The sequence below is a fragment of the Mastomys coucha genome, unplaced genomic scaffold (assembly GCF_008632895.1).
Source record: "Mastomys coucha isolate ucsf_1 unplaced genomic scaffold, UCSF_Mcou_1 pScaffold21, whole genome shotgun sequence".
In the NCBI taxonomy this organism is placed as follows: domain Eukaryota; kingdom Metazoa; phylum Chordata; class Mammalia; order Rodentia; family Muridae; genus Mastomys; species Mastomys coucha.
In genome coordinates, this window is record NW_022196904.1 from 102,941,626 (window position 1) to 102,965,355 (window position 23,730).

Here is a 23,730-nt window from a genome sequence, read left to right on the forward strand (position 1 = left end):
ATTAAAAAAAAAAAAAATCTCACTGGGTCTGTCTTTGTTTTTAGGCTAATTAAGTGGTGGGAGGGTTGGGTCTTTTTCCAGTTGCTACCAAATTCATTTGCAGGAAAAGATGGTGCTTCTGTTCCCTCTAGATGGGCCGCTCCCATCACACCCCTCAGCCATCTGGATAATCTCCAACACTATTTTTAGATGTTTTAATGAATTGCTTTCTCCTTCAAAAGAGTATAAAACAAAGAAATGAGAGGCTTGAATTTCCACCCTCCCCAACAACGTTCTGCTAAAGGATCTGCCCTGCCTACTTCTGCGACATCCTCCCAGTGATCTTGTCGACTTAGTCTCAAGCCATGAAAATCTAAGTCCCTTCAGGTGGGGGCAGGCTTCGCTAGCGGCATGGGTTGTCCCCACCTGAAGGGTGCTGCTCCCACATGGGTATAATTTTAATCCTGATTTGGGAGACTTTTTTAAAAACCAGAAAACTGACTAAAGAGAAGGAGAAACGTGCTTTCATCATGAATCGTATTACTGCTTGCGATGGGGAGTTTGTGAATGTCAAATCTTTCCTGCCAAAAGTCTTGTGTTAGGTGGTTGTCGTTTTTCTGGCTAACCAATCATTTTGAAAATAAAGATTTTTCTTACTATGAATGAACTCTGATTAGACTTCCACTCTGGCTAGTAAGAACTTGCCACATAAAGAAAACTAGAGCCAAGGGTGGTAGTGTGCACTCAACCAAAGAAAATTATAATTGTATACATCTTACACCAACCCCAAACCAGTTATAATCTGGTCAAACCCACACTGTAAGAAATTCAGAGCTCTGTTTCCCAAATGAGTCAATTTCCTATCACCAGGCCATCGTGTTTTATCAGAGGGCAATCTGCTGTAGCTAATGAGACTACATTAGCTCCTTCCTCCACCCGCAAGTGAAAAACTTGAAAGACCCTGTGCTGTGCTTTCTTTGCAAGGTCTCCTGTGAGAGCCTTCAGTACACTCAAGGTCTGCAAGCAGCAGAACAGGCACACTTTCTTGCATGCCTTCTGCACTCTGGAAAACCATCACAACCCGTCCGTTGTGTCAACACATAAACATTCTCTCTGTCAGATTACCGCTGTGCTCTGTTTTCATTAAGTCTCCATGTTTCAGACAATAACAAGTAAAAACAAAATTTTGGATCACACATGGTGGAAGCTGTATTCCCAGCACTAAAGAAACTGTCCCCAAGCCAGCAAAGCTTGTTAAAGTCAGAAAACTCAAAGAGTTATATTTATGACAGTCTGACCTGGAGTTTTCAAAGCCTGGCTTCAGAAATTCTGTTACATGGGAGTTAAACTATGAAGAAGTAAAATATTTACACCCTAAAAATGCATACTATTATCCAAACAAGACTAAACCATAAATGTTTAATTCCTACTTAAAACTCCAAATCAAGGAAGCCAGCCGTTTCTACCATGTTGCTATTTGGCAAGGTCAATTTTAATATCCCCATTCTTCTTGTTCATATTGCCCAAAGTAGACAGAATGGAAATAAATCCCCTTTGAAAAATGATTGAAATGCAGTAACAAATTATAAATAGCAGCTACATGTTAATTAGCACAGGGCTAATTCTCCGATTTAGATCCTGTGAAAAATGAAAGCAAAACATCTATATTAAAATGTCACATTTAAATGATGGCGCCTGCTTTTGAACCCCCATGGGCTCAGAGGCAATGTGTGTATCCAGGGACAGAAGGGCAAAGACTGTAATGGTTGGGCCCAGGGACTCTGGGTTGGTGCCTGAGCAGCTGTGACAGCGACCTGGGTCGGTCCTGCTGTTCTGGTGTCAGGACTGACCTGCCTACCCCTCCTCCTCACCTTCAGAGTTTAACAAGTTCTCATGCAGAGAGCAGGTCTCCCAGCAACCAGCTCTACTCCACCTGCCCCTCACTGCTTTGTAGACCTCTAAGTGAGCACCTTTGTACTTAATCTGATGAGAGCTGCATTTGGTCATCTGTAACTGAAAATGTCTCGACAAATAAAATTTACATACGTAATTTTTAACAGCTATCATCAGAGCGCAATGCTATCTCGGGCTGTTTTCACTTAACATGCATGGTGTCTTCACATAAGATGGCATTCATTAACATCTCACGGTGCTCAAAATACCCCTCTCCAGCATACTGATTAGTAACAGGCTTGTGTTTTAAGTCATTACATGCTTAGACAATTTTCCCTTACTGAAAGTAATTTTTAAGTATTAAGAGAAGGATGGGAGCTGGTGAGGTGGTTCCGTGGGTAAAGGGCACTCATGGCCACGCCTGATGACCTCATTACAGTTCCCAGGATCCATATGGCAGGAGAGAACCAATACACAAAAGCGAGTTGTCCTCTGACCTACACATCCTGCTGAGTGATCCTAACCCAGAATAACCAACCTATCTCCGAAGTCAGAAGGGTCACCTGGAAACACTGCATCTCCAGCTGCTTGTGCAGGATACCCAAGCTGCCTGAAGCAGGACCTGTACTTCAGTCACACCCACAGAAGGGATGCAAAGCTCATGCTGAGAAACCTTTATAGCAGCTTGACGGTGCAGTGATAACTAACAGGATGATTAATTTTTCCAGTTAATTTTCTTTCCCTTGCGCTTAGCAAAAACAATGTCTGTCCAAACACTGGGGACTGAGAGGTTTTAAAATGGGCTTAAGCAGCTTGGAGAAGCACTGAACGACCATTCTCAGCTACAGAGAACCTGCCCCCGTATCCCTAGGGTCTACTATGTAAACTACTGTGGCCTTGAACTTGTGATATCATGATTCTCCTGCCTCAGCCTCCTGAGTGCATGAATTGTGGGCCCGCTCCACCCTATACAGCCAAACTGTAGACTTCTAACTCTCTTCTAACCAAGCAGCCTAATTTAACAACTAATTCTAGGTTTTGTATTGCTACCTACCTGGACTGACTACTGAGCACTGGCTTGCTCTCACTGTTCTTACAGCTTAACTCCCTAAAGCAAAACATCTACCCATTACCCAGCTTCGTGCCAAAGAACTTCCCCAAACAGCCCACACTCGCTGCCTCCATTTCCTTATCTGCCAATCACACTGCAGCTCCTACCTAGTGTCCACAATCAAACAAACCTACGGAAGACCGATTGCTGCTGCCCCTCACTCACCACACCGAGCTTCTTACCATCCCAAGGCCTGGGGTTCCTTAAAATACAGGTTCTTGGGACCAGAAAGATGGTTCCACAGGTAAAATCTCTACCTTTGCAAGCCTGAAGAACTGAGTCTGGACCTCCGAGTTCAATCTCTGGAACCCATATAAAAAGCCAGCTGTAGTAATGCACATCTGGAATCCCCAGCACTCCTACTGTGGGAAGGAAAGTGGAGGCAGAACAGCCCAGAGACTCTGGGGACAGCTAGCCTTAAACACACAGTGCAGAGACAGAAATGAGACCCTGCTTCAACAAGGTGGGTTTATCTTCCTGCCTGAACCAATCAGAAACTGAACTATGGTGGGTGGGTACTACTCATAATCCTAATACCCCAGAGTTACTCAGGGGGCTGAAGAAGGAGGCTAACTTGAACCCAGGAGAACAAGGCCAGCCTGGACAAGACCAGGTCCTACCTCAAAAATAGAAGGTGTGTGAGAGACTAAATGTATAAAACAATGGCTCATGGACAGTAAACACAGACTGAGTGCTAAAGCTGCCCTGGCTTTCAGCCTAAAGCAATATTCCTGGTTAGAGAGGAAGGTCTGGGAGATCCCAGGCAAGACACAAATGTTTCCTTGAACTGAAATGACCAGAGCTCTAGGAACCTTTGAGGCAGCTTGAAGTTGCTGTAGAATATTCTGAAGTGTTTCAAAAGGACTGTGGAGGGTACAGGGTAAAGAGTCTTTACCAAATATTAAGTGTATGTCTGAATAACTGACTTTGGTCAGGGACTGAACCATTAGTTGTGGCAAGTTTACTTCTCAAGGGTCGGAGACTGTCTGCATCCCACAAGCCATGCTGGAAAGGCTGACCAACCACTCAGGACGTTCAAGACTGGACTAATCTATTCCTAGTAGAAAAGCTACTTCAGATTGCATTTAGTTCTGATTCAAATAGAATAGCACATATACAGACTGCTTACCAGAACAAAGCCAAACACCTTCAGATGAAAAAGCTATGTCCAGACACCCAACAACATAAAATATTCAATTTCTATCATCCAAGCAAAATTTAAATTTATAAAAAGTCAGGATCATAACTAAATAAAAACCACACAACAGAAACAAATACAAACTACAGAGATGTGGGATCAAAATATACCTTGCCATTCTAGGTGCCCAAGTGAGAAGTTAAGGTGTGACCTCAGCATCAGGGCTCTCTGTGAAAGAGTGAGGTCTGGGTAAGAGGCATGCATGAACTTAATAAGGAGTGAAACTAGAGATGCATGCACACACATGAGGAGGGAGGGCACAACACACCTATGCTCCCAGCACATGGGAGGACTGTGGGAAACTCAAGGCCAGGCTATATTCACAGGGAATTCTAGACCAGCCAGAACTGATCATAACCCAAGAGATTGAGAAGAGGAAGAAAGAAGGGAGGGGAGGAAAGGGGAGGGGACAGAAGGGGAGCGTCAAAAACAGCCAGGAGTGGGCAACACACCTTACAATCCCAACATTCAAACTCAAGCCGGAAACTCTTGGGCTCAAGGTCTGTAAGTTTCAGATCAACCTGGGCTACTTAGTGAGACCTTATAAAACAAAATAAAAACTCTAGAAAATAAAACACAGTCTGAAATAACCCACTGGACGGGATTAGCAGGAGACAAAAAAAGTGCAGAAGCAAGCTTGCAGAAGTTGAAAATGTAGCCGTGAAAATATACAGTGTGAAGTTCAGAGTGGAAAAAAGGGAGGAACAAAATCTGAGGGAACCCCCAGGAACCTGGATATTACAGGCTAGCTCCTAGTATCTAAAGGCTCGGGTGACGCAAGGATATACAATGGTTCTTGAGAGGCATCAATGTCAACATTTTAGGAACACAATAAAATTAAGTGATTTTGTTTGTATTTAAATAAATACATGGTCCTCTTTGCCAGAGCCACTTTAGGATTCATCCTCTGGGGGGGGGGGGGTTGCTACATGAATATATTCACCTCCTTCTCTCCTCTATACCTGGGGCTTCTCTGAAAAAGTTAAAACCCACTGACCTCAAGAAAGCAGTGGAACAGTAAGATCACCTGCAGAACTCCCTAAGACATGGTGCAGAAAAGGCACAGGCTACTCCAGCCAGGTCTATAACCGTCACCAAAGCCCTGGCACGAAAAAGGAGCCATCAAGCGTCGTCTGGTGATAATAGATCAACTTTAATTCTAGCACCTGAAGCTATACAAGGGTCCACTTTATAAACTTCACGGGGCTGTTGTACACATTCAATAAAGTGACCACTGTGCAATACCACTGAGTCTCAAAATCGGGAACATACTTTGAATTGCTTAAACACAATCCACAGAGTTAAAAACAAAGTCAGAAGCCATCCACAGTTACACTAATTGTCAAGTAGAAGTTTTACACGTAATACTTGATATAACAGTCAATATCTAGCGGGGACATTGAACGTGACTTCAGTCTCATCCTGTTGCGTTCTGTTGGGAAGGTTTTCTGATTATTGGCCACCAGTGGATGTAACAAGGACCAAGCCAGCAAACAAAAGTCATGGTCTCCGTGGCTTCCACGTTCTCTTTGTCAGTTAACAGTGAACAGATGACTTAAATACTCATCTTTACATATACACAAGGTACGCTGCGAAAGCATATTTGCTTACAAACATATAAAAATACTTGTTAACTAGTTTGATAAGAAAATAACGTATAAAAGTATATAGCAAAAACATTAATCATCTCTGACTTTGGAAAGATCAATTCCATATTTTATATTACATCAAACAAAAACAGCTTTAGCTTGTGTGGGTATTCTTTTTTAATCCCTTAGCCAGGAATACTTGAAAAGGAAGACAGACAGGAACCGTTCACTCTTACCCTTACCACGGCTGTGAACACCTACGTGTAGAACCAGTCCAAACATTTGGCCACAGAGAATATTGACATCTTGAAGGAAGCATGATAACAAAGGCTTAGTCAGCAGTTTTTAATCCATAAATACAACAGGCATTTTGGTATTCTGGCCACTGGAAAAACAAAAGCCGTAGCATCAGGAAAGGTCTGAGATGTCTCACTTTTGTAGATTCCATTCAGTGTATTTAAGGTTAATGAAAGTTGACATCAAAAGTTTCAAAGATAGGCAAAATTTCACATTAAAAAAAAAAAAAACAAAAACAAAAACAACAACAACAAAAAACCACCTTCCCTATATTTCTATTTTGAGTAACAGTAGGCAACATGATTCCAGAAGTTAAAAATTACTTCACAACCTATGACTTCAGCTTAGCAAACAGCTCAGGCTCCAAACTTGGTTTGCCTCTATTAAAAGCCCTTGCAGAGTGCATCTGCGTAGACATGTGTTTTAAAGGAATCAGATATTGTCTGGAGCAGCCTTAGTGTTTCCTTTACACACGTCTGGGAAAGACCGTTACATTAGCTTCACATAAAGGATCTGCCAGCTTCTTGGTGTAAGGCTAACGCGGTGATCATCGGTCTAAGGCTACAGGTACCGGATGATGTAAACGGTAGCAGAGGTGAGGACTTCCCTGGCAGTTGTTAGCTAAGCCTCAAGGGACTCTTAGAAAATGACGCAATGGCAGCCTTTCTTGTCTTTTTCTTTCCGGGTTGGTTCTGGTGAAGGAGGGCATTCTTGCTCTTGAAATTTCCTGTAAGACAGAGAAATATGAATAATATCACCACTTCCTAGTGAATCTCCCAATACAAATGCAGGTCATTTCTGGACAGGCTGCAGTGAAATGCACGCATTTCCTATTTTTTGTTGTTTGTTTATAAGTTTATTTGTTTGTTTTTGTGAATTATGCCCCGACTGTTATGAGCAGAGCTTCTGGCCATCCATAGCTCTGAGTCTTATGAAGTTTGGTGAACTGCTTTTTTTTTTTTTTAATCCCATCCCCCTTCTCCCTGCTCCCATTCCCCTGTCCTGACATTCTCCTGGGGCATCAAGCCTTCACGAGACCAAGGACCTCTCCTCTCATTGAAGTCCCACAAGGGTCCCTCTATGTGTTCTCTTTGGTTTAGACCCTGGGAGCTCTGAGGGTACTGGTTGGTTCATATTGTTGTTCCTCTTAGAACCGTTGTTCTTAACCTTCCTAATTCTGCAACCCTTTAACACAAAGGTTCTCAATCTGTGGGTCATGACATATCAGATATCTTGCATGTTAGACCTTTACATTACAATTCATGGCAGTAGTAAAATTACACTTATGAGTAGCAACGAAATAATTTTATGGTTAGCAGTCACCATAACATGAGGAACTGTATTAAAGGGGTATAGCATTAGGAAGGTTGAGAGGCACTTATTCAATACAGTTCCTCAAGTTGTGGTGGCCCAAAACATAAAATTACTTCATAACTGTAATTTTGATACTGCTATGAATCATAAACATAAATAACTGTGTTTCCTGATGGTCTTAGGCAGCCACTGTGAAAGGGTCATTTGACCCCCCCAAAGGGGTTGCAACCCACAGGCTGAGAACTGCTGCACCAGGGGATGAGAGCAAATCCATGGAAGGAAAATAAGTAGCAAGTACTCAGAGGAGCAGGGTGAAGCTCAGGCGTGATGGGGTGGTCTGCCGAGCACGCGTGAGGTCCTCCCAAGAATGAAGAGACGTGCAAATTGCTTTCCTGGTCAAGCCTGAATCAATGCCTGTATAGTCTCCCTAAGTTGAAATTCCTGGACTCAAAGATATGCTTAGCAATAAGCATGCATCATCAGGGACAATAGAAAACTACCTCCTCCTGCACATAATTATCCCTCTTCTCTGCCACTTAGTACTAGACAAGTTAGCTGGTTCTGACTCCTTAGTTTTTGCATGGGAATAATAAGAACCTACCCCTTCACAACTGTCGTGAGGGCTTAAGATTCTGTGGTGCTTAAAGATAAAAAATCTTCACACCTGGCTGATTGAAAGGTGAGAATCTGGGATTCTTGAGAGTCAAAGGAAAATATGGGTATCTGATTAAGGCAGTAATTATTTTTACAAAGGAAGTACCTCATCAGTTAAGCACTAAAATAAAAATGGGGTGGGGTAGGGCTGGGAAGCAAAGCCCCCCAGGTCAACACTGTTAAGATACAGTTCAGTGGTACCAAGCCCATTCTCACTACTTAACCACCGTCATCCCTGTCCCATCTACGTCAAGAATGCTTCCATCCTGCAGAGCTGAAATTCATCAAAAACTAAACCTTACAACCTCTTTCTTCCCCTCTCACCGAGACACATAATGAACCAGGGCCCATTCAATATCAAGGCTAACTAGCAGGGATAGCCAGGAGATGGGAAGAGGAGGAGACACCACTTCAAGCAGCTTACAATCCACAAGGAGGGCTCCTAGGCCATCTACCTAAACACCTCTTTAGAGACTGGAGTGTATGCACCTGTGTCGTACTGGGGGGGCAAACACCTGAGACATGATGGGGTCTCTGCTGCTTGGGTTGCTCTTAGCCTGGCAGGGATCTGGCAGGGACTAGGAATTTGAGATTTGGATGGGTTCAAGTCCCAGAGCTTAACAGACATAGAGACTGAACAAGTTATTTCAGTTGTCTGTACCGCTTCTCACCTGAAAGGGAGGGTAAAGAAAGCATCCTGCTTTCTGTGTTGTAGTAAGGATCCAATGTACTAACGCAGAAAGAATGTCACTCAGTGTCTGACAGAGACTTGATTAGTGGCTGTCATCACTACAGTCAAAGCAATTACTATTTTCAAAATCCTTACTTGTACTTTTCTTCTGCAACGTCAGATAAATGAGATTTTTATGGGCTGGAAATGCCTAGAATGTGCCATGTATTTAACTGAAATGTAACCCACAATGTGTACCAGTCCAATCACTCCTACTTATAATTCCCTCTTTCTCACTACACACACTGCATGGCCATCTACTGGAACACACACCTAGCACATGTTCTGCTTACCTTATAACCCGGACGAGTTCGTGGAAAGCTTGATCTACATTCATCCTGATCTTTGCCGATGCCTCCATATACGTGACCTTGAGCTGCCGCGCTAATTGCTGCCCTTCTTCCTGCGTTACCTGAAATGGATGGCAGCAATTGTGTTTAAGGCACAGTATCAGCAACCTCGCTGGGCCACATCTAAGCCTGGCTACACACATATGGTGCTACTGCGCCACCTGGAGTCCAGGCTGATGCCACAGTACCACACAGTATGTAGCCCACCTCTGCACAGCGCAGAAGAATGCACCTGCAATACAAACAGAGTTGGCCTGCAATGTCTGTGGGCTCAGCCAACTGCAAGTCAAAAACACTTGGGCTGAGCTAGATGTGGTAGTGGAAGGAACATCAGGAATTTAGGGCCATCCTTGGCTACATAGCAATTTGAGAATACCAGAGACTATGTCTCCAAACTAAAATAAATTCAACCCCTGGGCTGAATGGTAACTATAGTGAGCATAGTCATCTTTAATCTGGCCATTATTCCTAAACAATACAGAACATGAAGAACACTTGGGACCCACTTCCACCCTCCCCAAATATCCCACCCTTCTGTTCTCTCTAAAGCCACTCACAGCCTGTTCACAGTAAGGATGCAGCCATAACCTATCTCTATCTCACACTTGGGCACATTCGGAAGTTGTCTGAGTTTCTGGACACTCGGGAGCTTTGCAGACTCCTCTCTGGCTGCTCTATGGCCTCTGCACTGCCCAACATCACTCCCCTCCACACAAGCAAGAACAGGCAGAGAGAGGGTCGCTCCTGACTCATGTGGTCGCGGGGTCAAGGCACTCTGCCTCCTACCATTCTGTTGTCAGCTGTAGGATTTTATTAAAAAAATAAAAGTAACAAAATTTTAATCCTTTTATCCAATTAATTAAGTCCTTTATCCAATTAACAAAATTTTCAACCATCCTGCTTATAAAGAGAATTATTGAAAACAAACATTAGGTATTATCAAATGTTTTTTTCTGCTCTATTAAGATAATGCTGTGATTTTTCATTTTCGGTGTGCTGACATGATAAATTATGATGGTTCGTTTCCACTCCTGAAATAAAATCTTCTGGGCACACTGCCTACTGTTAAAATTTGATTTACTAACATTTTGTTAAGAATTTTTACATGTATGCTCAGCAGAGAGAATGGGCAGTTATTTTTCCTATCTGTCTGACTTTGGTTTCAGAGTAATCCTGGCTTCATACAACAAGCAGGAAAGAGTTTTCACATCTTCAATACTCAGGAAAAGTTTGATACCGGGGCTATTCCTTCCTTAAAAGTTTAGTATAAGCCACCAGTGAATCCATCTGGCTTGATGTTTTCTTTGTTGAAGGCAAATATGAGGAAGGCTACTAACAGATGCCTTCCATCTGGCCAACCCACTGCATCTTGAGTAGCTTTGGTGGTCTGCATCTTTCTGGGAAGGTGACCACTGTATTTGCTTTACTGAGTTTGTTGTGTCAAGTTCGTTATAGCATTTCCTAATGCTTTATAAATTTGTAAGATGTAAAGTGATAATGGTATCTCTTTCATCCCATATACTGATTTTTCATCTCTTCTTTTTCAATGGGACTCAAACCTAGAGCTTCATATGCATTAGTTAAGTTCATGTCTGACTAGTAAGTAGGTAGCTAGACAGATACAGACAGACACACAGACATACTTGATCTTCTCTTTGTGGCTGGAGGCTTGCCAGTTTGGTCTACCTTACAAAAGCCATTTGGGTTTTACTTATTCCTGTAGTTTTTAATGCTCTTTTTTTCTTTGAGGGCAATCGGCCTTGCCCACGCCAAGTACACAGTCTACCACTGGCCCAGTTTTTCTGCCTCTCTTCCCTCCTTACTATGGCTTAATCTACCATTTTTTCTTTCCTAATATACCCTAGTGGCATAGCATCTCTTGTAGCAGCCCATAAATCTGACACGCTGTGTTTGTGTGTAAGTGGCACCTCATTCAAAGTTCTTTGTAATCCTTTAATACTTTTCCTTTCCATGTTAGAAATATGCTTGGGAGTCTAGAGATGTCCTAGTGTTATTAATGTCCGTATCAATGCCGCTGTCACCAGAATGTGTTATCTGACAATGCTTCCTTCAGATTTGTTGAGGCTTGTTTCATGAGCCATTCTTCGGCCTAATGAAGACTCTGTGCTGTTGGGTGGAATGTTCATGGGGGTCAGTTGGACAAGCTGCTCAATGGTCCTATGTAAGCTGTCTACACATCACTTTTTCTTCTCTCCCTCTATGTGTATGTAAGCTGTCTACACATCACTTTTTCTTTCTATTTCTCCCTGCAAGTCTTTTAAGTCTTACTTCAGGACTTTTGAAGCTGTTCTGAGGCATATGAATGGCTAGGACCAGTAAGTCCTCTTGGTGAATTAGTCTTTGTGACTGTGAAATAGCTCTCTCTAACTGGTTCTAAGATCTACTACACTGCTATCTCTATAGCCACTTAATCTTTACAGTTGAGCCAGCACAGGATACCTTAGTCCATCCTTCTATTTTAAGTAGGCTGTGTGTCTTTAAGCTACAGGGCCTTGCTTTTTTCGTTCAGTCTGATACCACTTGCCTTTCCAGTGAGAGCTTGAAGACCTCTGTTTGTTCACTCTTTGTTCTATGCACACCCCTCTCCTACCTTTTAGGTTAAGAACTACCTCTACGTTGCCCTTTCGTTCCCCCATTGGCTGATTCACTTCATGTCTGCTAGGCTACTTCAGTGGCTTCATAGTCTACATTTTAACTTCACATATTCGCTGAAGTCAAACTGGTTTACACAAAGCCTGAGACCCACCCAGTGCCTGATCTGTCTTCTTGCTCTTCTCTGGTATTACGGCTTTACTTCACATTATTTTTGCTTCAAACATTCAATTATGCTTGAAAGAGATTTAAATAAGGTCATTTATATTTACCCACATAATTGCCAGGCCCAGTGCTCCTCATTCCTCTGTTGACTCAGACTCCCATTTAGGTCATTATCTCTCAGCTGTGGACCCCTCTGATAAGCCAGGTCTGCTGGTGCTGAACTCTTACAATTCATACATCTTTTACTTCACTTCATTTTTAAAGCTAGTATAAGCTGGGCATTGGTTTCTAGACAACAGGATTTTGCTCTCAGTATGTAAGATATGTCATCTTCTGGCTTACATTGTTTCCAGTGAGAAATAATATGGATAAGTCACCTGTATTAGTAACTGTACACACTGCTGTGATAAAAACACCTAACACAAGAATCTTAATTAGCTCATAGCATCAGAGTACAGTCCATTAGGGCAGGAAAGTCATAGTGGCAGGAGCTGATCACATGACTCCACAATCAGGAAGCAGAGACTAATACATGCCTCTGTTCAGCTCTTTTTTTTTTTTTTTTTTTTTTTTCATTTTTAGGAAATCCAGGTCCCCAGCTCATGGAATGATGCCACCCACAATCACCTTTCAGTTAACTCAGTTAGATAATCCCTCTCAGAAATGTCCAGGGGCTATCCTAATGTAGGTAAACCCTCAGACACAGCCCGTGATTACCCTAATCCAGGCAATCAATCCCTCATGAACATCCCCAGAGGCTCCTCTCCTCCTGCTAAACTGACAGCCAATATTAACTCTGCACCATCCTGAATTCTGCCCCTCTGTATGCAGTTTTGTATTTCCTTAACTACTTCTCAGATTTTTCTTTAACGTGGGTCATCAAGAGTTTTATTATGACCAGTCTCATAATTGTCTATTGTTTGTGGTCAGGGCTGGCTGAGCATCATGGATGTGTTCAGTGCAGTTTCCATCAAACTTGGAACTCTTTGGCCAGTACATTTCTATGGTCAGTAGCATCTGGTGCAATTATCATCTCCTTAGCTTGGGCTTCTGGAGGCTTGACTCAATCTCTGTATACAGCCCACACCACTTCTACCTCATGCAGGCAGTGTTTCTATAGCCTTATATTGTTGGATACTGAGTCCATTGTTTCTGAAACTTCTGGGTTTCATGACTGGTCTCTTCATAACAGGGGTTGTGCTTTGGTCTTTCTTTATGTGACCTCATTCTGAGTACACACATGTAATTTAACACCCTATTCCCCAAACCCTGCAACCATTTACTACTATAAGGCCCAAGGCTACTTCATGTGGTCCATCCCCTGCTGCAGCTCAACAAAGTAGCACACAGGTCCCACGGTATTGGCACAGCAACATTTATATGATTTTTTAATTTTCCTGGCCTTCCTTCAAAATAACATACCTGCCCTAAGGCTATGAGGTTGAAATACATACCAGATTCTTCAATCATGGAAGAGTAAGTTAGAAAGTGGGTGAGAGGGAATGCTTCATGGGACAACTTAGGAAGAAAGAAATTTTCTATGTTGAGAAAACCAGTCATGGCAGATCTCTTCCTACCAAAAGAAAAATGACTTCATGTAGTCAGATTCTCCCTTTTCCTACAATATTCTCTGTTTTCCCTCTAAAGTCGTGTGTGTGTGTGTGTTTGTGTGCATGTAGAGACCAAAGGTCTCAGGTGAGTGTCCTCCTCTACCACTCTTCTCCTTACTTTATGGCACATGGTCTCTCACTAGGTCAGTTTCAGGCACTTGCTTTGTTCCATCCAATGCACACCTGAGCTTTCCAGCAGATACGTAATTTAGGTCTGTGCACAGCACTTTGGGAGAAGGATCAATTCAGAAAAGCTTACTTTGAGGTAATGACACATCTTTTAGGTGACAGAAGTGTGACTGATCACCTAGACTGTTTCTCATACTCCTGGTTTTTATTTCACTGGGAACCCATCACATTTTTATTGACATGAATTTTTTTATAATCCCGTGATATATAAACAGATAGTGTTATAATATGTTGAATACCTGCAGACAGATGGAAACTACATGCTTCATACTGGCAATCTTTAGTATATAGATAACTTTAAAATAACTCACACAGGGCCAGTAAAATGGCTCAGCAGGTAAAGGTGCTTGCTGTGCCAGCTGTGGGATTACAGTTCAATCCCTGGAACTCATGTAAGGTAGAAGGAAAGAACCAAAAGCTGTCTTCTGATCACCACAAGGATGCTGTAGCATGTCAGCCAACACACATTACACACACATAAATAATAATAATAAAATAATAATAATAATTTTAAAAACACATGTAGGCCGCATCCACGGCTAATAATAAGATCTGTTGGTTGTTCTCTCCCCATGTGCAGGGTGACCCCAGCATGCTGGATTAAATAAAATTCCTCTTGCTTTTACATGGGGGGGGGGGGGGGGAGAGAGAGAGAGAGAGAGAGAGAGAGAGAGAGAGAGATCTGTTACTTCTGGGGGTCTGTCTCCCCTCAACTGCTCCCACCTATAATGGAGGCAGGCAGCAGTGAGGGGTGGGCAGAAGTGAGTACAGGGTGGGGAGCAGAGCCCTTCTCTGCATGTGTGCTTTGTGACACCCTTCCCCACCCAGCAGAGCAAGTCTTGGAACACACAAAGAAGAGCAACAGAGAGGCCCCCTGGGCAGCAGATAATAGATATAATTAAGTTCATATGTGAAGACATGGAGACAACAAACACCCAATGTACACTTTGTACTGATGTCTGTAGAGATCCTTTTTCAGCACTGTAACCCCATAATAATTCAGATCAGAAAGAGGCCCAGCAGGAACGTTTATTCTCCACTAATAGTATCAAGACACTTTCTAAGTCTTAGTGTGAGACCAAGTGTGTCCTGCCTGCAGTGTGCATGCTACAGGCCTCCCAGATCAGCCATCAACACAGTCTAGTACATCTGTAGATGACAACTGCACATAGCAATGCCAACAAGCTGAACACCACTGACCAACATGTGTAGGCTAATTATCTCCTTAATGTCTGAAATTCAGTATGCTTCCAAAATAGTTTACAGGGGTTGGGGAAATGGATCAGTGGTTCAGAACACTTGCTGTTCTTCCAGAGGACCAGAGTACTTCCAGTACCCACATCAGGTGGCTCATACCCACCTCTAGTCCCAGAGGATCATGCCTTCACTCATGTGCACAAACCCACATACATAATTAAAAATAATAAAAATCTTAAAATTTGTTGGACAAATACAGCAACAATCAAAGGCTGTGTTTTAAACAGTTGGGTACAGATGGAAATCTGCCTTGGTGCTACATATCAACCCATTTTCCTGATGTCTGTACATTGCCAACAAAATCTTAAGAATCTATTAACAAGCCAGGCAGTGGTGGCACACACCTTTAATCCCAGCACTTGGGAGGCAGAGGCAGGCGGATTTCTGAGTTCAAGGCCTGGTCTACAGAGTGAGTTCCAGGACAGCCAGGGCTATACAGAGAAAACCTGTCTCGAAAAAACAAAACAAAAAGAAAAAAGGAAAAAGAAAAAAAAAAAGAATCTATTAACAGCGGCTGGTGACCTGACTCAGCAGATAAAGGCACTTCACACAAACGTCTGGCAACCTGATCTAATCCCAGGTAAAGGTGGAAGAAGAGAACTGACTCCAAAGTCATCCTCTGACCTTCACACACACACACACACACACACACACACACACTCTGGCCTGAACACACAAACACTAATGCATGTACACACATATGTACACATGCACACACTCTACATGTACAAACATAATCACTTAACAAAAACAACAATAATAAGAAAGTAAAAAGAATCTGTTAACATGAGATTACATGAAAACAAGAGAAAATACTAGCGAGAGATGACCTCAATGCTGGGTTCTAGATGTGGGGCAGAGACTCCCCAACAGTCAGGACAGCACTAACTTACAGCTGATTGCCTTCATTCTGAAAAGAGATGGTAGACAATAAACAACAAAACAGTTTCAAAGAAACTAATACTAACGGTCACTAGCATTAGAGCTGGCCAATGTGGAGCAAAGAAAATTCTGTTATTTATTATTAATTAAACTGAAGAGAATTCCAAAACCAGGTGTTATGGTGCATTCCTATAATCTCAGAAGGCTAAGGTAGGAAGATCTCCCTTTTGAGATCAACCTGGGCTATAAATTTCAGGCCAGCTCGGGCCACCCAGCAAGACTAGTTGGAGGTGGGGGATAATTCTACATACTATTATATACATAAATATATATTGTAGCGATTCCTTAAATAAAGGTAATTGTAGATCAGCAGTGAATAAATTAGGCATGTGTAAGTCTTTTAAGATTATATAATGTGGTCTAAACATAGTGGCTTAGACCTGTGATGTCATCACTTAGGAGGCTGAGACAAAGAATCACATGTTCAAAACCATCCTGGGCCACACAAAAAGACCATACCTCAAAACAAAAAATAAAGGAAGTGTGGAAGAAGACATAATAAAATTAAATTCTTCACAGGAGTTTGACAAATTAAATCATGGTTATAAAATGAATGGTTTGCTTTCTTTCTTTCATTTTCTTTTCTTTTTTTGTTTTTTGGCTTAAAGAAGAAATTTTCTTCAAGAAACAGAGATAGAAAGGAGAGATAAAGGGAGGAGAAGAGGACAAAAAATTATCTTAACTTATAGTTTTTTGCTGTTATCCAAGAAATCACACAAGCCTGGCACTAATACAGACACATGCAGACTTATATAGAGAGCTTTCTGGGATTCTGTGTAATTCCCCCAAACCTTCTTCACACCTCGCACATGCCATTCTGTGAGACCTAGTGTGCCAGACTCAGCAGTGAGCTGGTGCTGTCGCACTGCGCACACGCGCGTGCGTACACACACACACACACACACACGCACGCACGCATGCACGCACGCACGCACGCACGCACACACACACACACACACACACACACACACACACACACACGGCTTTCCTGGGCGTGGGTCCTCCACTCTCTCATCAAGAGCTTCTTTACACAGCTTCCCAACCACAGAACTGCCTCCTCCTCACCTGTCTCTGATGGTCCAGGTCAGCTTTATTGCCAATTAAAATCATGGGAAACTCATCACGGTCCTTTACTCTGAGAATCTGTCTTTGAAACTTATAAATTTCTTCAAAACTAAAAGACAAAATAAATAAACACATTATGCTAAGAAACTAGTCAGTGAGTTTTATATTGTTTATTTCTGTATTGCCATTTTTCTAATGTAGAAAAAAATTAAAATCTTAATTCCATAAAATAGCAATCTGGACAGAACCTAGCACTGCTAACTAGTTTTTAATTAGTATTTGATCATATTGACCCCACACATTAACTGGCACCGACCTGCCTCTATCCGTGACGGAGAAGACCAACAGGAAGCCCTCGCCTGTCCTCATGTATTGCTCTCTCATGGCTCCAAACTCCTCTTGTCCCGCTGTATCCAAAACTAAAGAAAAACAACAAAGAAAACTGTGCAGTTGCAAGTTATAAATCACCTCCCCACAAGGGCAGCCCCCCGCCAGGTCCTCAACAGAGCCTCCTATTTGATGTGAGAGGCAATGCATTCCTGTCTTAATATTTCATTCCTAGCACCAGAGGCAGACATAATCTTCTAATGGCAGACAGTTTCAAAGTTTATCTTCATCGCACAGATTGATTTTGTGGCTAGAATATATTAGCATACCAATTACAAGGTTAAAAATATCAAACACATCCAAGCAGATGGAACCAAATCAACTCTAAAATCACTTGGTTATTTATCTTCTCCGTGTACAGATCTCGGAAAAGATGTCTGTAAGTTCAAGCAAGAAACTGAGATCGGGGCTGGAGAGATGGCCCAGAGGACCCGGGTTCTGTCCCCAACAACCACATGGGTCTTAACTGCTGGTAACTCCAGCTCTGGGGAATCTGAAACCCTCTTCTGGCTTCCTTGGCATGTGGTACACATACGTACATACATACATACATACATACATACATACATACATACGCATGCAGAACATTCATGCACATAAAAATAAATCTTAAAAACAACTATGTCTGTCCCTGTGTATAGGTGTCTGTCTATGTGTGTTTGTCTCTTTGCGTAAGAGTCTGTGTGTGTGTCTTTGCATATGTGTGTCTCTGTGTGTGTGTGTGTCTTTGCATATGTGTCTCTCTCTGTGTGTCTAGGTGTGCCTCTCTTGTCTCTTTGTGTGTATATGTGTCTGTCTGTGTCTGTGTGTGTATCCATCTCTGTGTTTCTGTTTCTTTCTCTATACTTAGCCCAGCCACTAATATATTTCTTGATCTTCCTACTAGTTAAAATGACAGGGTTTTCTTCAGTAGAGAGAGATTGTTAAAGCCTCTAAACTTTAAATTCCCCATTAACAAATACTCTCTCTGTGGCTACTTCCTCTACTTTAACATTTGCCAAATGGCATGAAGAGCTGAGACCCAATGTTTCTTCCAACTGTCCCCAATAAACACACTTCAGTAACCAGATCAGTTTCCCCAGAACTTTCCATTGGCTGACGAACATCTAAATTGACTCATCTACCAGACCAATGACAGTGAATTTAAGACATTTAGTAGCTTTTCTTTACTTGACAGTGCACTGAGGAGACTTGTGGAACTGACAGAACTGAAAACTGATACAGGGGCTAGAGTAGCCAGCAGCCAAGGCTAGCTAGCTCAGAGGGAGAGATCTTGCCAATCATGTGCAAGACCTGCTGTTTGAAGCCCAGTAAAGCAGAGGAAAGGGGGAGTTAATAAAATGCTTATATTCAAGACTATCTAATAGATCTGTTGTACTATTTCCCCTGAGAGATGTTGAATGCAATACTTTAAAGCCAGAGCATTTGAGAAATAAGGCGTGAGCTACTAGGATTTACTTACTGTCCAGCCGGGCCGCTCGGTCATCAATCACACACTGCTTTGTGTATGAATCTTCGATGGTTGGATCATAGTCCGTCACAAAATAGGACTGGTAAAACAAACAGGAAAAAAACTCATTTAAAATTCCATGTCACGTGCCTTCCTACCTAACACTATCACTTTTATTGAATTCTGCTTTTCAGGCAATAATACATCTTAATTGTATTAGGTTACCATAAAGATTTTATTTTAAATTATTTGTACATGTATGCAAACTTGTGCATAGTAAGTGCAGGTATGCACAGAGACCAGAAGAGGGTATCAGATCTCCTGGAGCTGGAGTTGCAGCAGTTCTGAGCTGCTAGGAGCAGAATTCTGAGTCTCTGCATGGACCGGCACACACTACACACTCCTAACCACCGAGCCACTCGCTGCTCTAGCTCCTGTATCAGTTTTCAGTTCTGTAAGTTCCACAACAGTCTCCTCAGTGCACTGTTCAAGTAAAGAAAAGCTACTAAATGTCTTAAATTCCCCCTTCTAGAATATTCAGAGAGACTGCAAAAGATCTATCACATTTTCCCCCTAATTGTTTAGTGCGAAGTATCTAGGAAAATTAGAAACTATAATTCAGATCTATTCAGATTTGGTAAGCACCGGCTATAAGAACCAAAACAGATAAGGATGGAGACAGCAGTAGGAGGGAGTACACTACCCTGAAGAGACTAGCTTAAGTCTGCATGCATTATCCACAGGAATCATGTGCTTTCACTAAGATCTCTGGTTCTTTTTCCTTAAATTATATTCCTCTTTATATGAAAGCCTTCCAACTGGAATCTTCAAGATTGAATAATTAAGAAATCACAATTTCCTCTTAAGATTAAAAAAGAAGCCAGGCATAGTTCAGAACTTTAATCCCAGCACTCAGTGGGCAGAGACAGGTAAATCTTAATGAGTTGAAGGCCAGTCTGGTCTAAATAATACAGGGTTATAGAGGGAGACCCTGAGATAGATAGATAGACAGATAGATAGATACATAGGTAGATACATAGACACATAGATAGATACAGAAGATGGATAGATGAATAGACAGATAGATGCAATCTCCTGGTACTGCTCTCTTCTCAGGAAGGGCACGGAGGGACACTGACATCATCCCTTCTCAAGATCCCTCAGCTTTGCCAAGGCTGACTTTCTTGGGCTACTTTCCCATTGGCTTGAAGGAGTAACTTGTTTCACAAAGGAACTAGTAGTGACAAAGGAATTAGCCACTCTTCAGGCAAGGGTTCCTGGAAGCAGGCAGAGTAGTTCTAGGGACACCGAATTCTTAAGTGGAATATTTCAGTGTGGCCACCTATGCTCAGAAAGCAACTCAAGCAAAAGTGTAAAAAAGAGGGGGGGCGGGAGAAGACGATACTGGCCTGCCTACTTGCCTACTTACTGTACTTTGCATATTTATTTTATTTTGGAAAGAAATGTTTCACATTTCACTTATATTTTTTTTATATTTTAGGAGTAGACTTAAATGTGGAGTCATTACCCATAATTCTATTTCCTTCCTGACACGTTCGTTTAAAGACATGAGTTATTAAACAAAGCCAGCAATGCGCCAATGTGCCAATAGCAGTAGCTCTTAGTAGGAAGCGGGATTCATCACCACCCTGTCTGCATTTAAAACAAACAGGTATGAGAATGATCCTAGGCAGGCTTGCTGGCACTCACTCTTCCCACAGTGAGCACAGCAGCAACAGGCAGCCTCTCTGCTGTGCTCCACAGGACGTGACCTCAGTCTGGCAGGAGGGTGGACAGATAAAGCATGCTACTTATACTTGCATTTTATTTAGTTGGGGCAGGAGGTGGGGAACGAGTTTCCCATGGTAGGGTCTCACGTAGCCCAGGGTGACCTTGAACTCCTAATAATCCTGTCTACATATTAAGCATTAGACTACAGGTGTGCACCTATACCTGGCTCCTGATGAATTTCTTATGTGTTTCTTTATAGCAATCTGATGCTTCCTGCCTGAATCTCATGACTCGTTCCCTTTGCGGTACAAGGATAAAACTGAGGACTTTGTGTGAGTTTGACAAGGGCCCAGCTACCCTAACTCTTCACCAGAAACCACTGACTAACCCCACTCCTCCATCTAAAAACACAGCAAAGGAATAAATGAATGCGTACTTGACATGTTGTTTAAGTTATGTGACAGCTCTTCAAACATCAGTGTTCTGTACTGTGAGACCAAATGAAGGCAGTGGCATGTGCTGTTGGTTTACAGGCCCTTGAAGGCCACAGCAATTGTTTGACTTTCCTTTTAGTGCCTGCACAAGTTTGCTTGAAGGATAATTTCTGGAACACACTCAATATTGTAAGATTGCCACTTTCCTATTTGCCCATCAAATACGTCTGCCAACATATTTTTTTCATTTTAGTGTTAGTAGAGTACACACACGTGCACACATATGTGCTGTATTTGCACATATTAGGGCATCGAATGTCCTCCTCTATCTCCCTCTGCCTACCCCTTTTGAGACTGTCTCTCCCTGACCCTACAACTCCCAGGTTTGTGGCCAGAACAGCAACCAGCAAGCACTGGCTATCTCTTGTCCCTACACCTTCAGTGTTGGAGCATACAGGACACGCAGCTTGTTACATGATGCTGTCATCACAACTCCAGGCCTCAACCTTGCATAGGAAACAGTCTTAACTGCTGAGCCCCTTCTCTGACCCCCCACTTGTACTAATCTCCAGCATAAGCCTGCTGTAGTGGTTCACTTGGCTCAGCTACATGTTCTAGGTCAGCCTGGGATCCAGAAGACCCTGCCTTTAAAAAAGCAATAGAGCTGGTTGTGGTAGCACACACACCACACACAGACTAGGGAGGCAGATCTCTGTGAGTTTGAGGCCAGCCTGATCTACAAAGTGAGTTCCAGGATAGCCAGGGTGGTTATGCAGAGAAAGCCTGCCTCAAAAACAAACAAACAAATGATTGAATAAATAAATATAGATTACAAATTAAAAAACAATACTTGAACGTAGAAACAGAATGAGCCAATGGGGTTACCAATAAAAAGCAGTTTCCATGGGCTGAGGGGTTAAGAGCACCTGTTGCTCCTCCAAAAGACCTGGATTCAGTTACCAGCACCCACATGGCAGCTCAGCCATCTATCTATAACTCCAGTTCCAGGGGATCCCATGCCTTTTTCTGGCCTTCATGGACACAGCACGCACATGGTGCAAAGACACACCTGCAATTATACACATAAAATAAAAATAAATCTTTAAAGAAAAGAAACAGGGGCTGGAGAGATGGCTCAGCGGTTAAGACCACTGACTGCTCTTCTGGAGGTCCTGAGTTCAAATCCCAGCAACCACATGGTGGCTCACAACCATCTGTAATGAGATCAGATGCCCTCTTCTGGTGTGTCTGAAGACAGCTACAGTGTACTCACATATAATAAATAAATAAATCTTAAAAAAAAAAGAAAGAAAAGAAAAAAGAAAAAAAAGAAAAGAAAAGAAACAGTCTCCTGTGAAGCTGAGTTTAATTCTAACTGCTACTTCCAAGCCGTGAGATCTGAGGCAAATGTCCAGGCCAGCCCTTCAGCACTCAGAGTAAAGAGACAGCACTGAGCCAAGAGCAGGCCTACCAAACCAGGGATCAGAGTGTGCAGGCAGGCTGCTGCTCTCCAGCCAGAACAGTAACTGGGCTGCTGTCACCGGTAGCCACATGCTGAACCAGTGGTTTTCCTCAAGTCCAGAGCTGTGTTCCTCTGCGGTGCATGGAGGAAGGGCAGCTGTACTAACTTCAGCCCCAGTTACCCCACAGACCCTGCATGAGCCATCTGGAATGTGTGTCTGAGTGCTATGAACCCAGTGTTCTGAGTTCATAACAGTCTGAGTGTTAAGCTCCCATCTGGGCTTCTGAAAATATTCTCAGGATCTGAGCAGTAATTACACAGATAAACACGAGGCATAAATCTATCTTGTTCATTTAGCATTTGTATATTTGTGTGTGTAAAGATTACAACCATAAAATGTACAAATGGCAATAGCTCCCCTTTTGCTTCTTAGAATCCATGGTTTATATCTGTTTAGTGCTTGCTTGCTTGTTTGTTTGGAGTGTAGTTCTTCCCTTGGTGCTGGAGATTGAAGCTACAATCAGATCAGATCAGGCACGAGTTCCAACATCCCAGCCCTCCTCTTTCTTTGATTTTGAAACTCAATCTTGCTAAGCTGCCGAGACAGGTCTTACTTACAATCCTCCTACTTCAGTCTCTTAAGGAGCTGAAACAGGTGTGTACCTCAGGTGACCAGCAGTTAGTTTCTTTCCACAGACACAAATCTTTCCAGTTTGATTTGTGCCTCATTTCCCACTACCTGAAACCCTACTGTAGTTTTCCTATACTGTTTGTTCGAAGTTTTATCAGTAATATGGGTGATACCCACTTTGTACTTTTTAACAGATCCCACTGGTCCCTTTGACAGAACACCCAATCTACTGTTAGGAACAACGAATTATCAGAGATACAGATGGCTGTGGCTTGGTGGTAGGGTGCTTGCCAGACATGCGATGGTCAATTCCTAACAGCAACAAAACAGTAAGAAGGATACAGACAGGCCAACCCCAAAACACAGAAACATCATAAAATGCCAATACCATACCTGCTCAAAAGGCAACACAAATTAAGAGGTTATGATGGCCACTACGTACCGGAATTGTGTTCAGAGCCCCAGTAACAGACCAAGGAAAAACAAACAAACAAACAAACAAAAAAACCCTCCAGCTGCAGATAACACGGAGGGTGGGGGACAGAGCTAGACAAAGGAGGGTCAGGAAAACAGGGTAGACCAAAAGCTTCATAAGGATGGTGGGTTTCCTGGGGCTTTCCTGGTAGCACATTAAAGGATACATGGAGGGGAGTCCTGGAGAGAACAAAGGACAGGGAGA

The 23,730-nt window shown here is 42.5% G+C and overlaps 1 protein-coding gene across 4 annotated transcripts in view; it reads right to left on the reverse strand.

Moving 5' to 3' along the window:
- Positions 1-5,313: 5,313 nt before the first annotated feature.
- The window catches only part of Rras2 (RAS related 2), a 70,300-nt gene continuing 51,883 nt past the window's right edge, over positions 5,314-23,730 (reverse strand). For 3 of the 4 annotated variants that reach the window (XM_031387960.1, XM_031387963.1, XM_031387961.1), the window contains exons 2-6: positions 18,806-18,893; positions 17,273-17,375; positions 16,957-17,065; positions 9,059-9,177; positions 5,314-6,794 (exon numbers count right to left, since the gene is read on the reverse strand). In XM_031387960.1, coding sequence (XP_031243820.1) covers positions 6,707-6,794; positions 9,059-9,177; positions 16,957-17,065; positions 17,273-17,375; positions 18,806-18,893 — 507 coding nt within the window. In that variant the 3' untranslated portion in view covers positions 5,314-6,706. Of the gene's footprint in view, positions 6,795-9,058; positions 9,178-16,956; positions 17,066-17,272; positions 17,376-18,805; positions 18,894-21,843; positions 22,074-23,730 lie in introns of those variants that run through there. The other variant, XM_031387962.1, reaches the window with a different exon arrangement.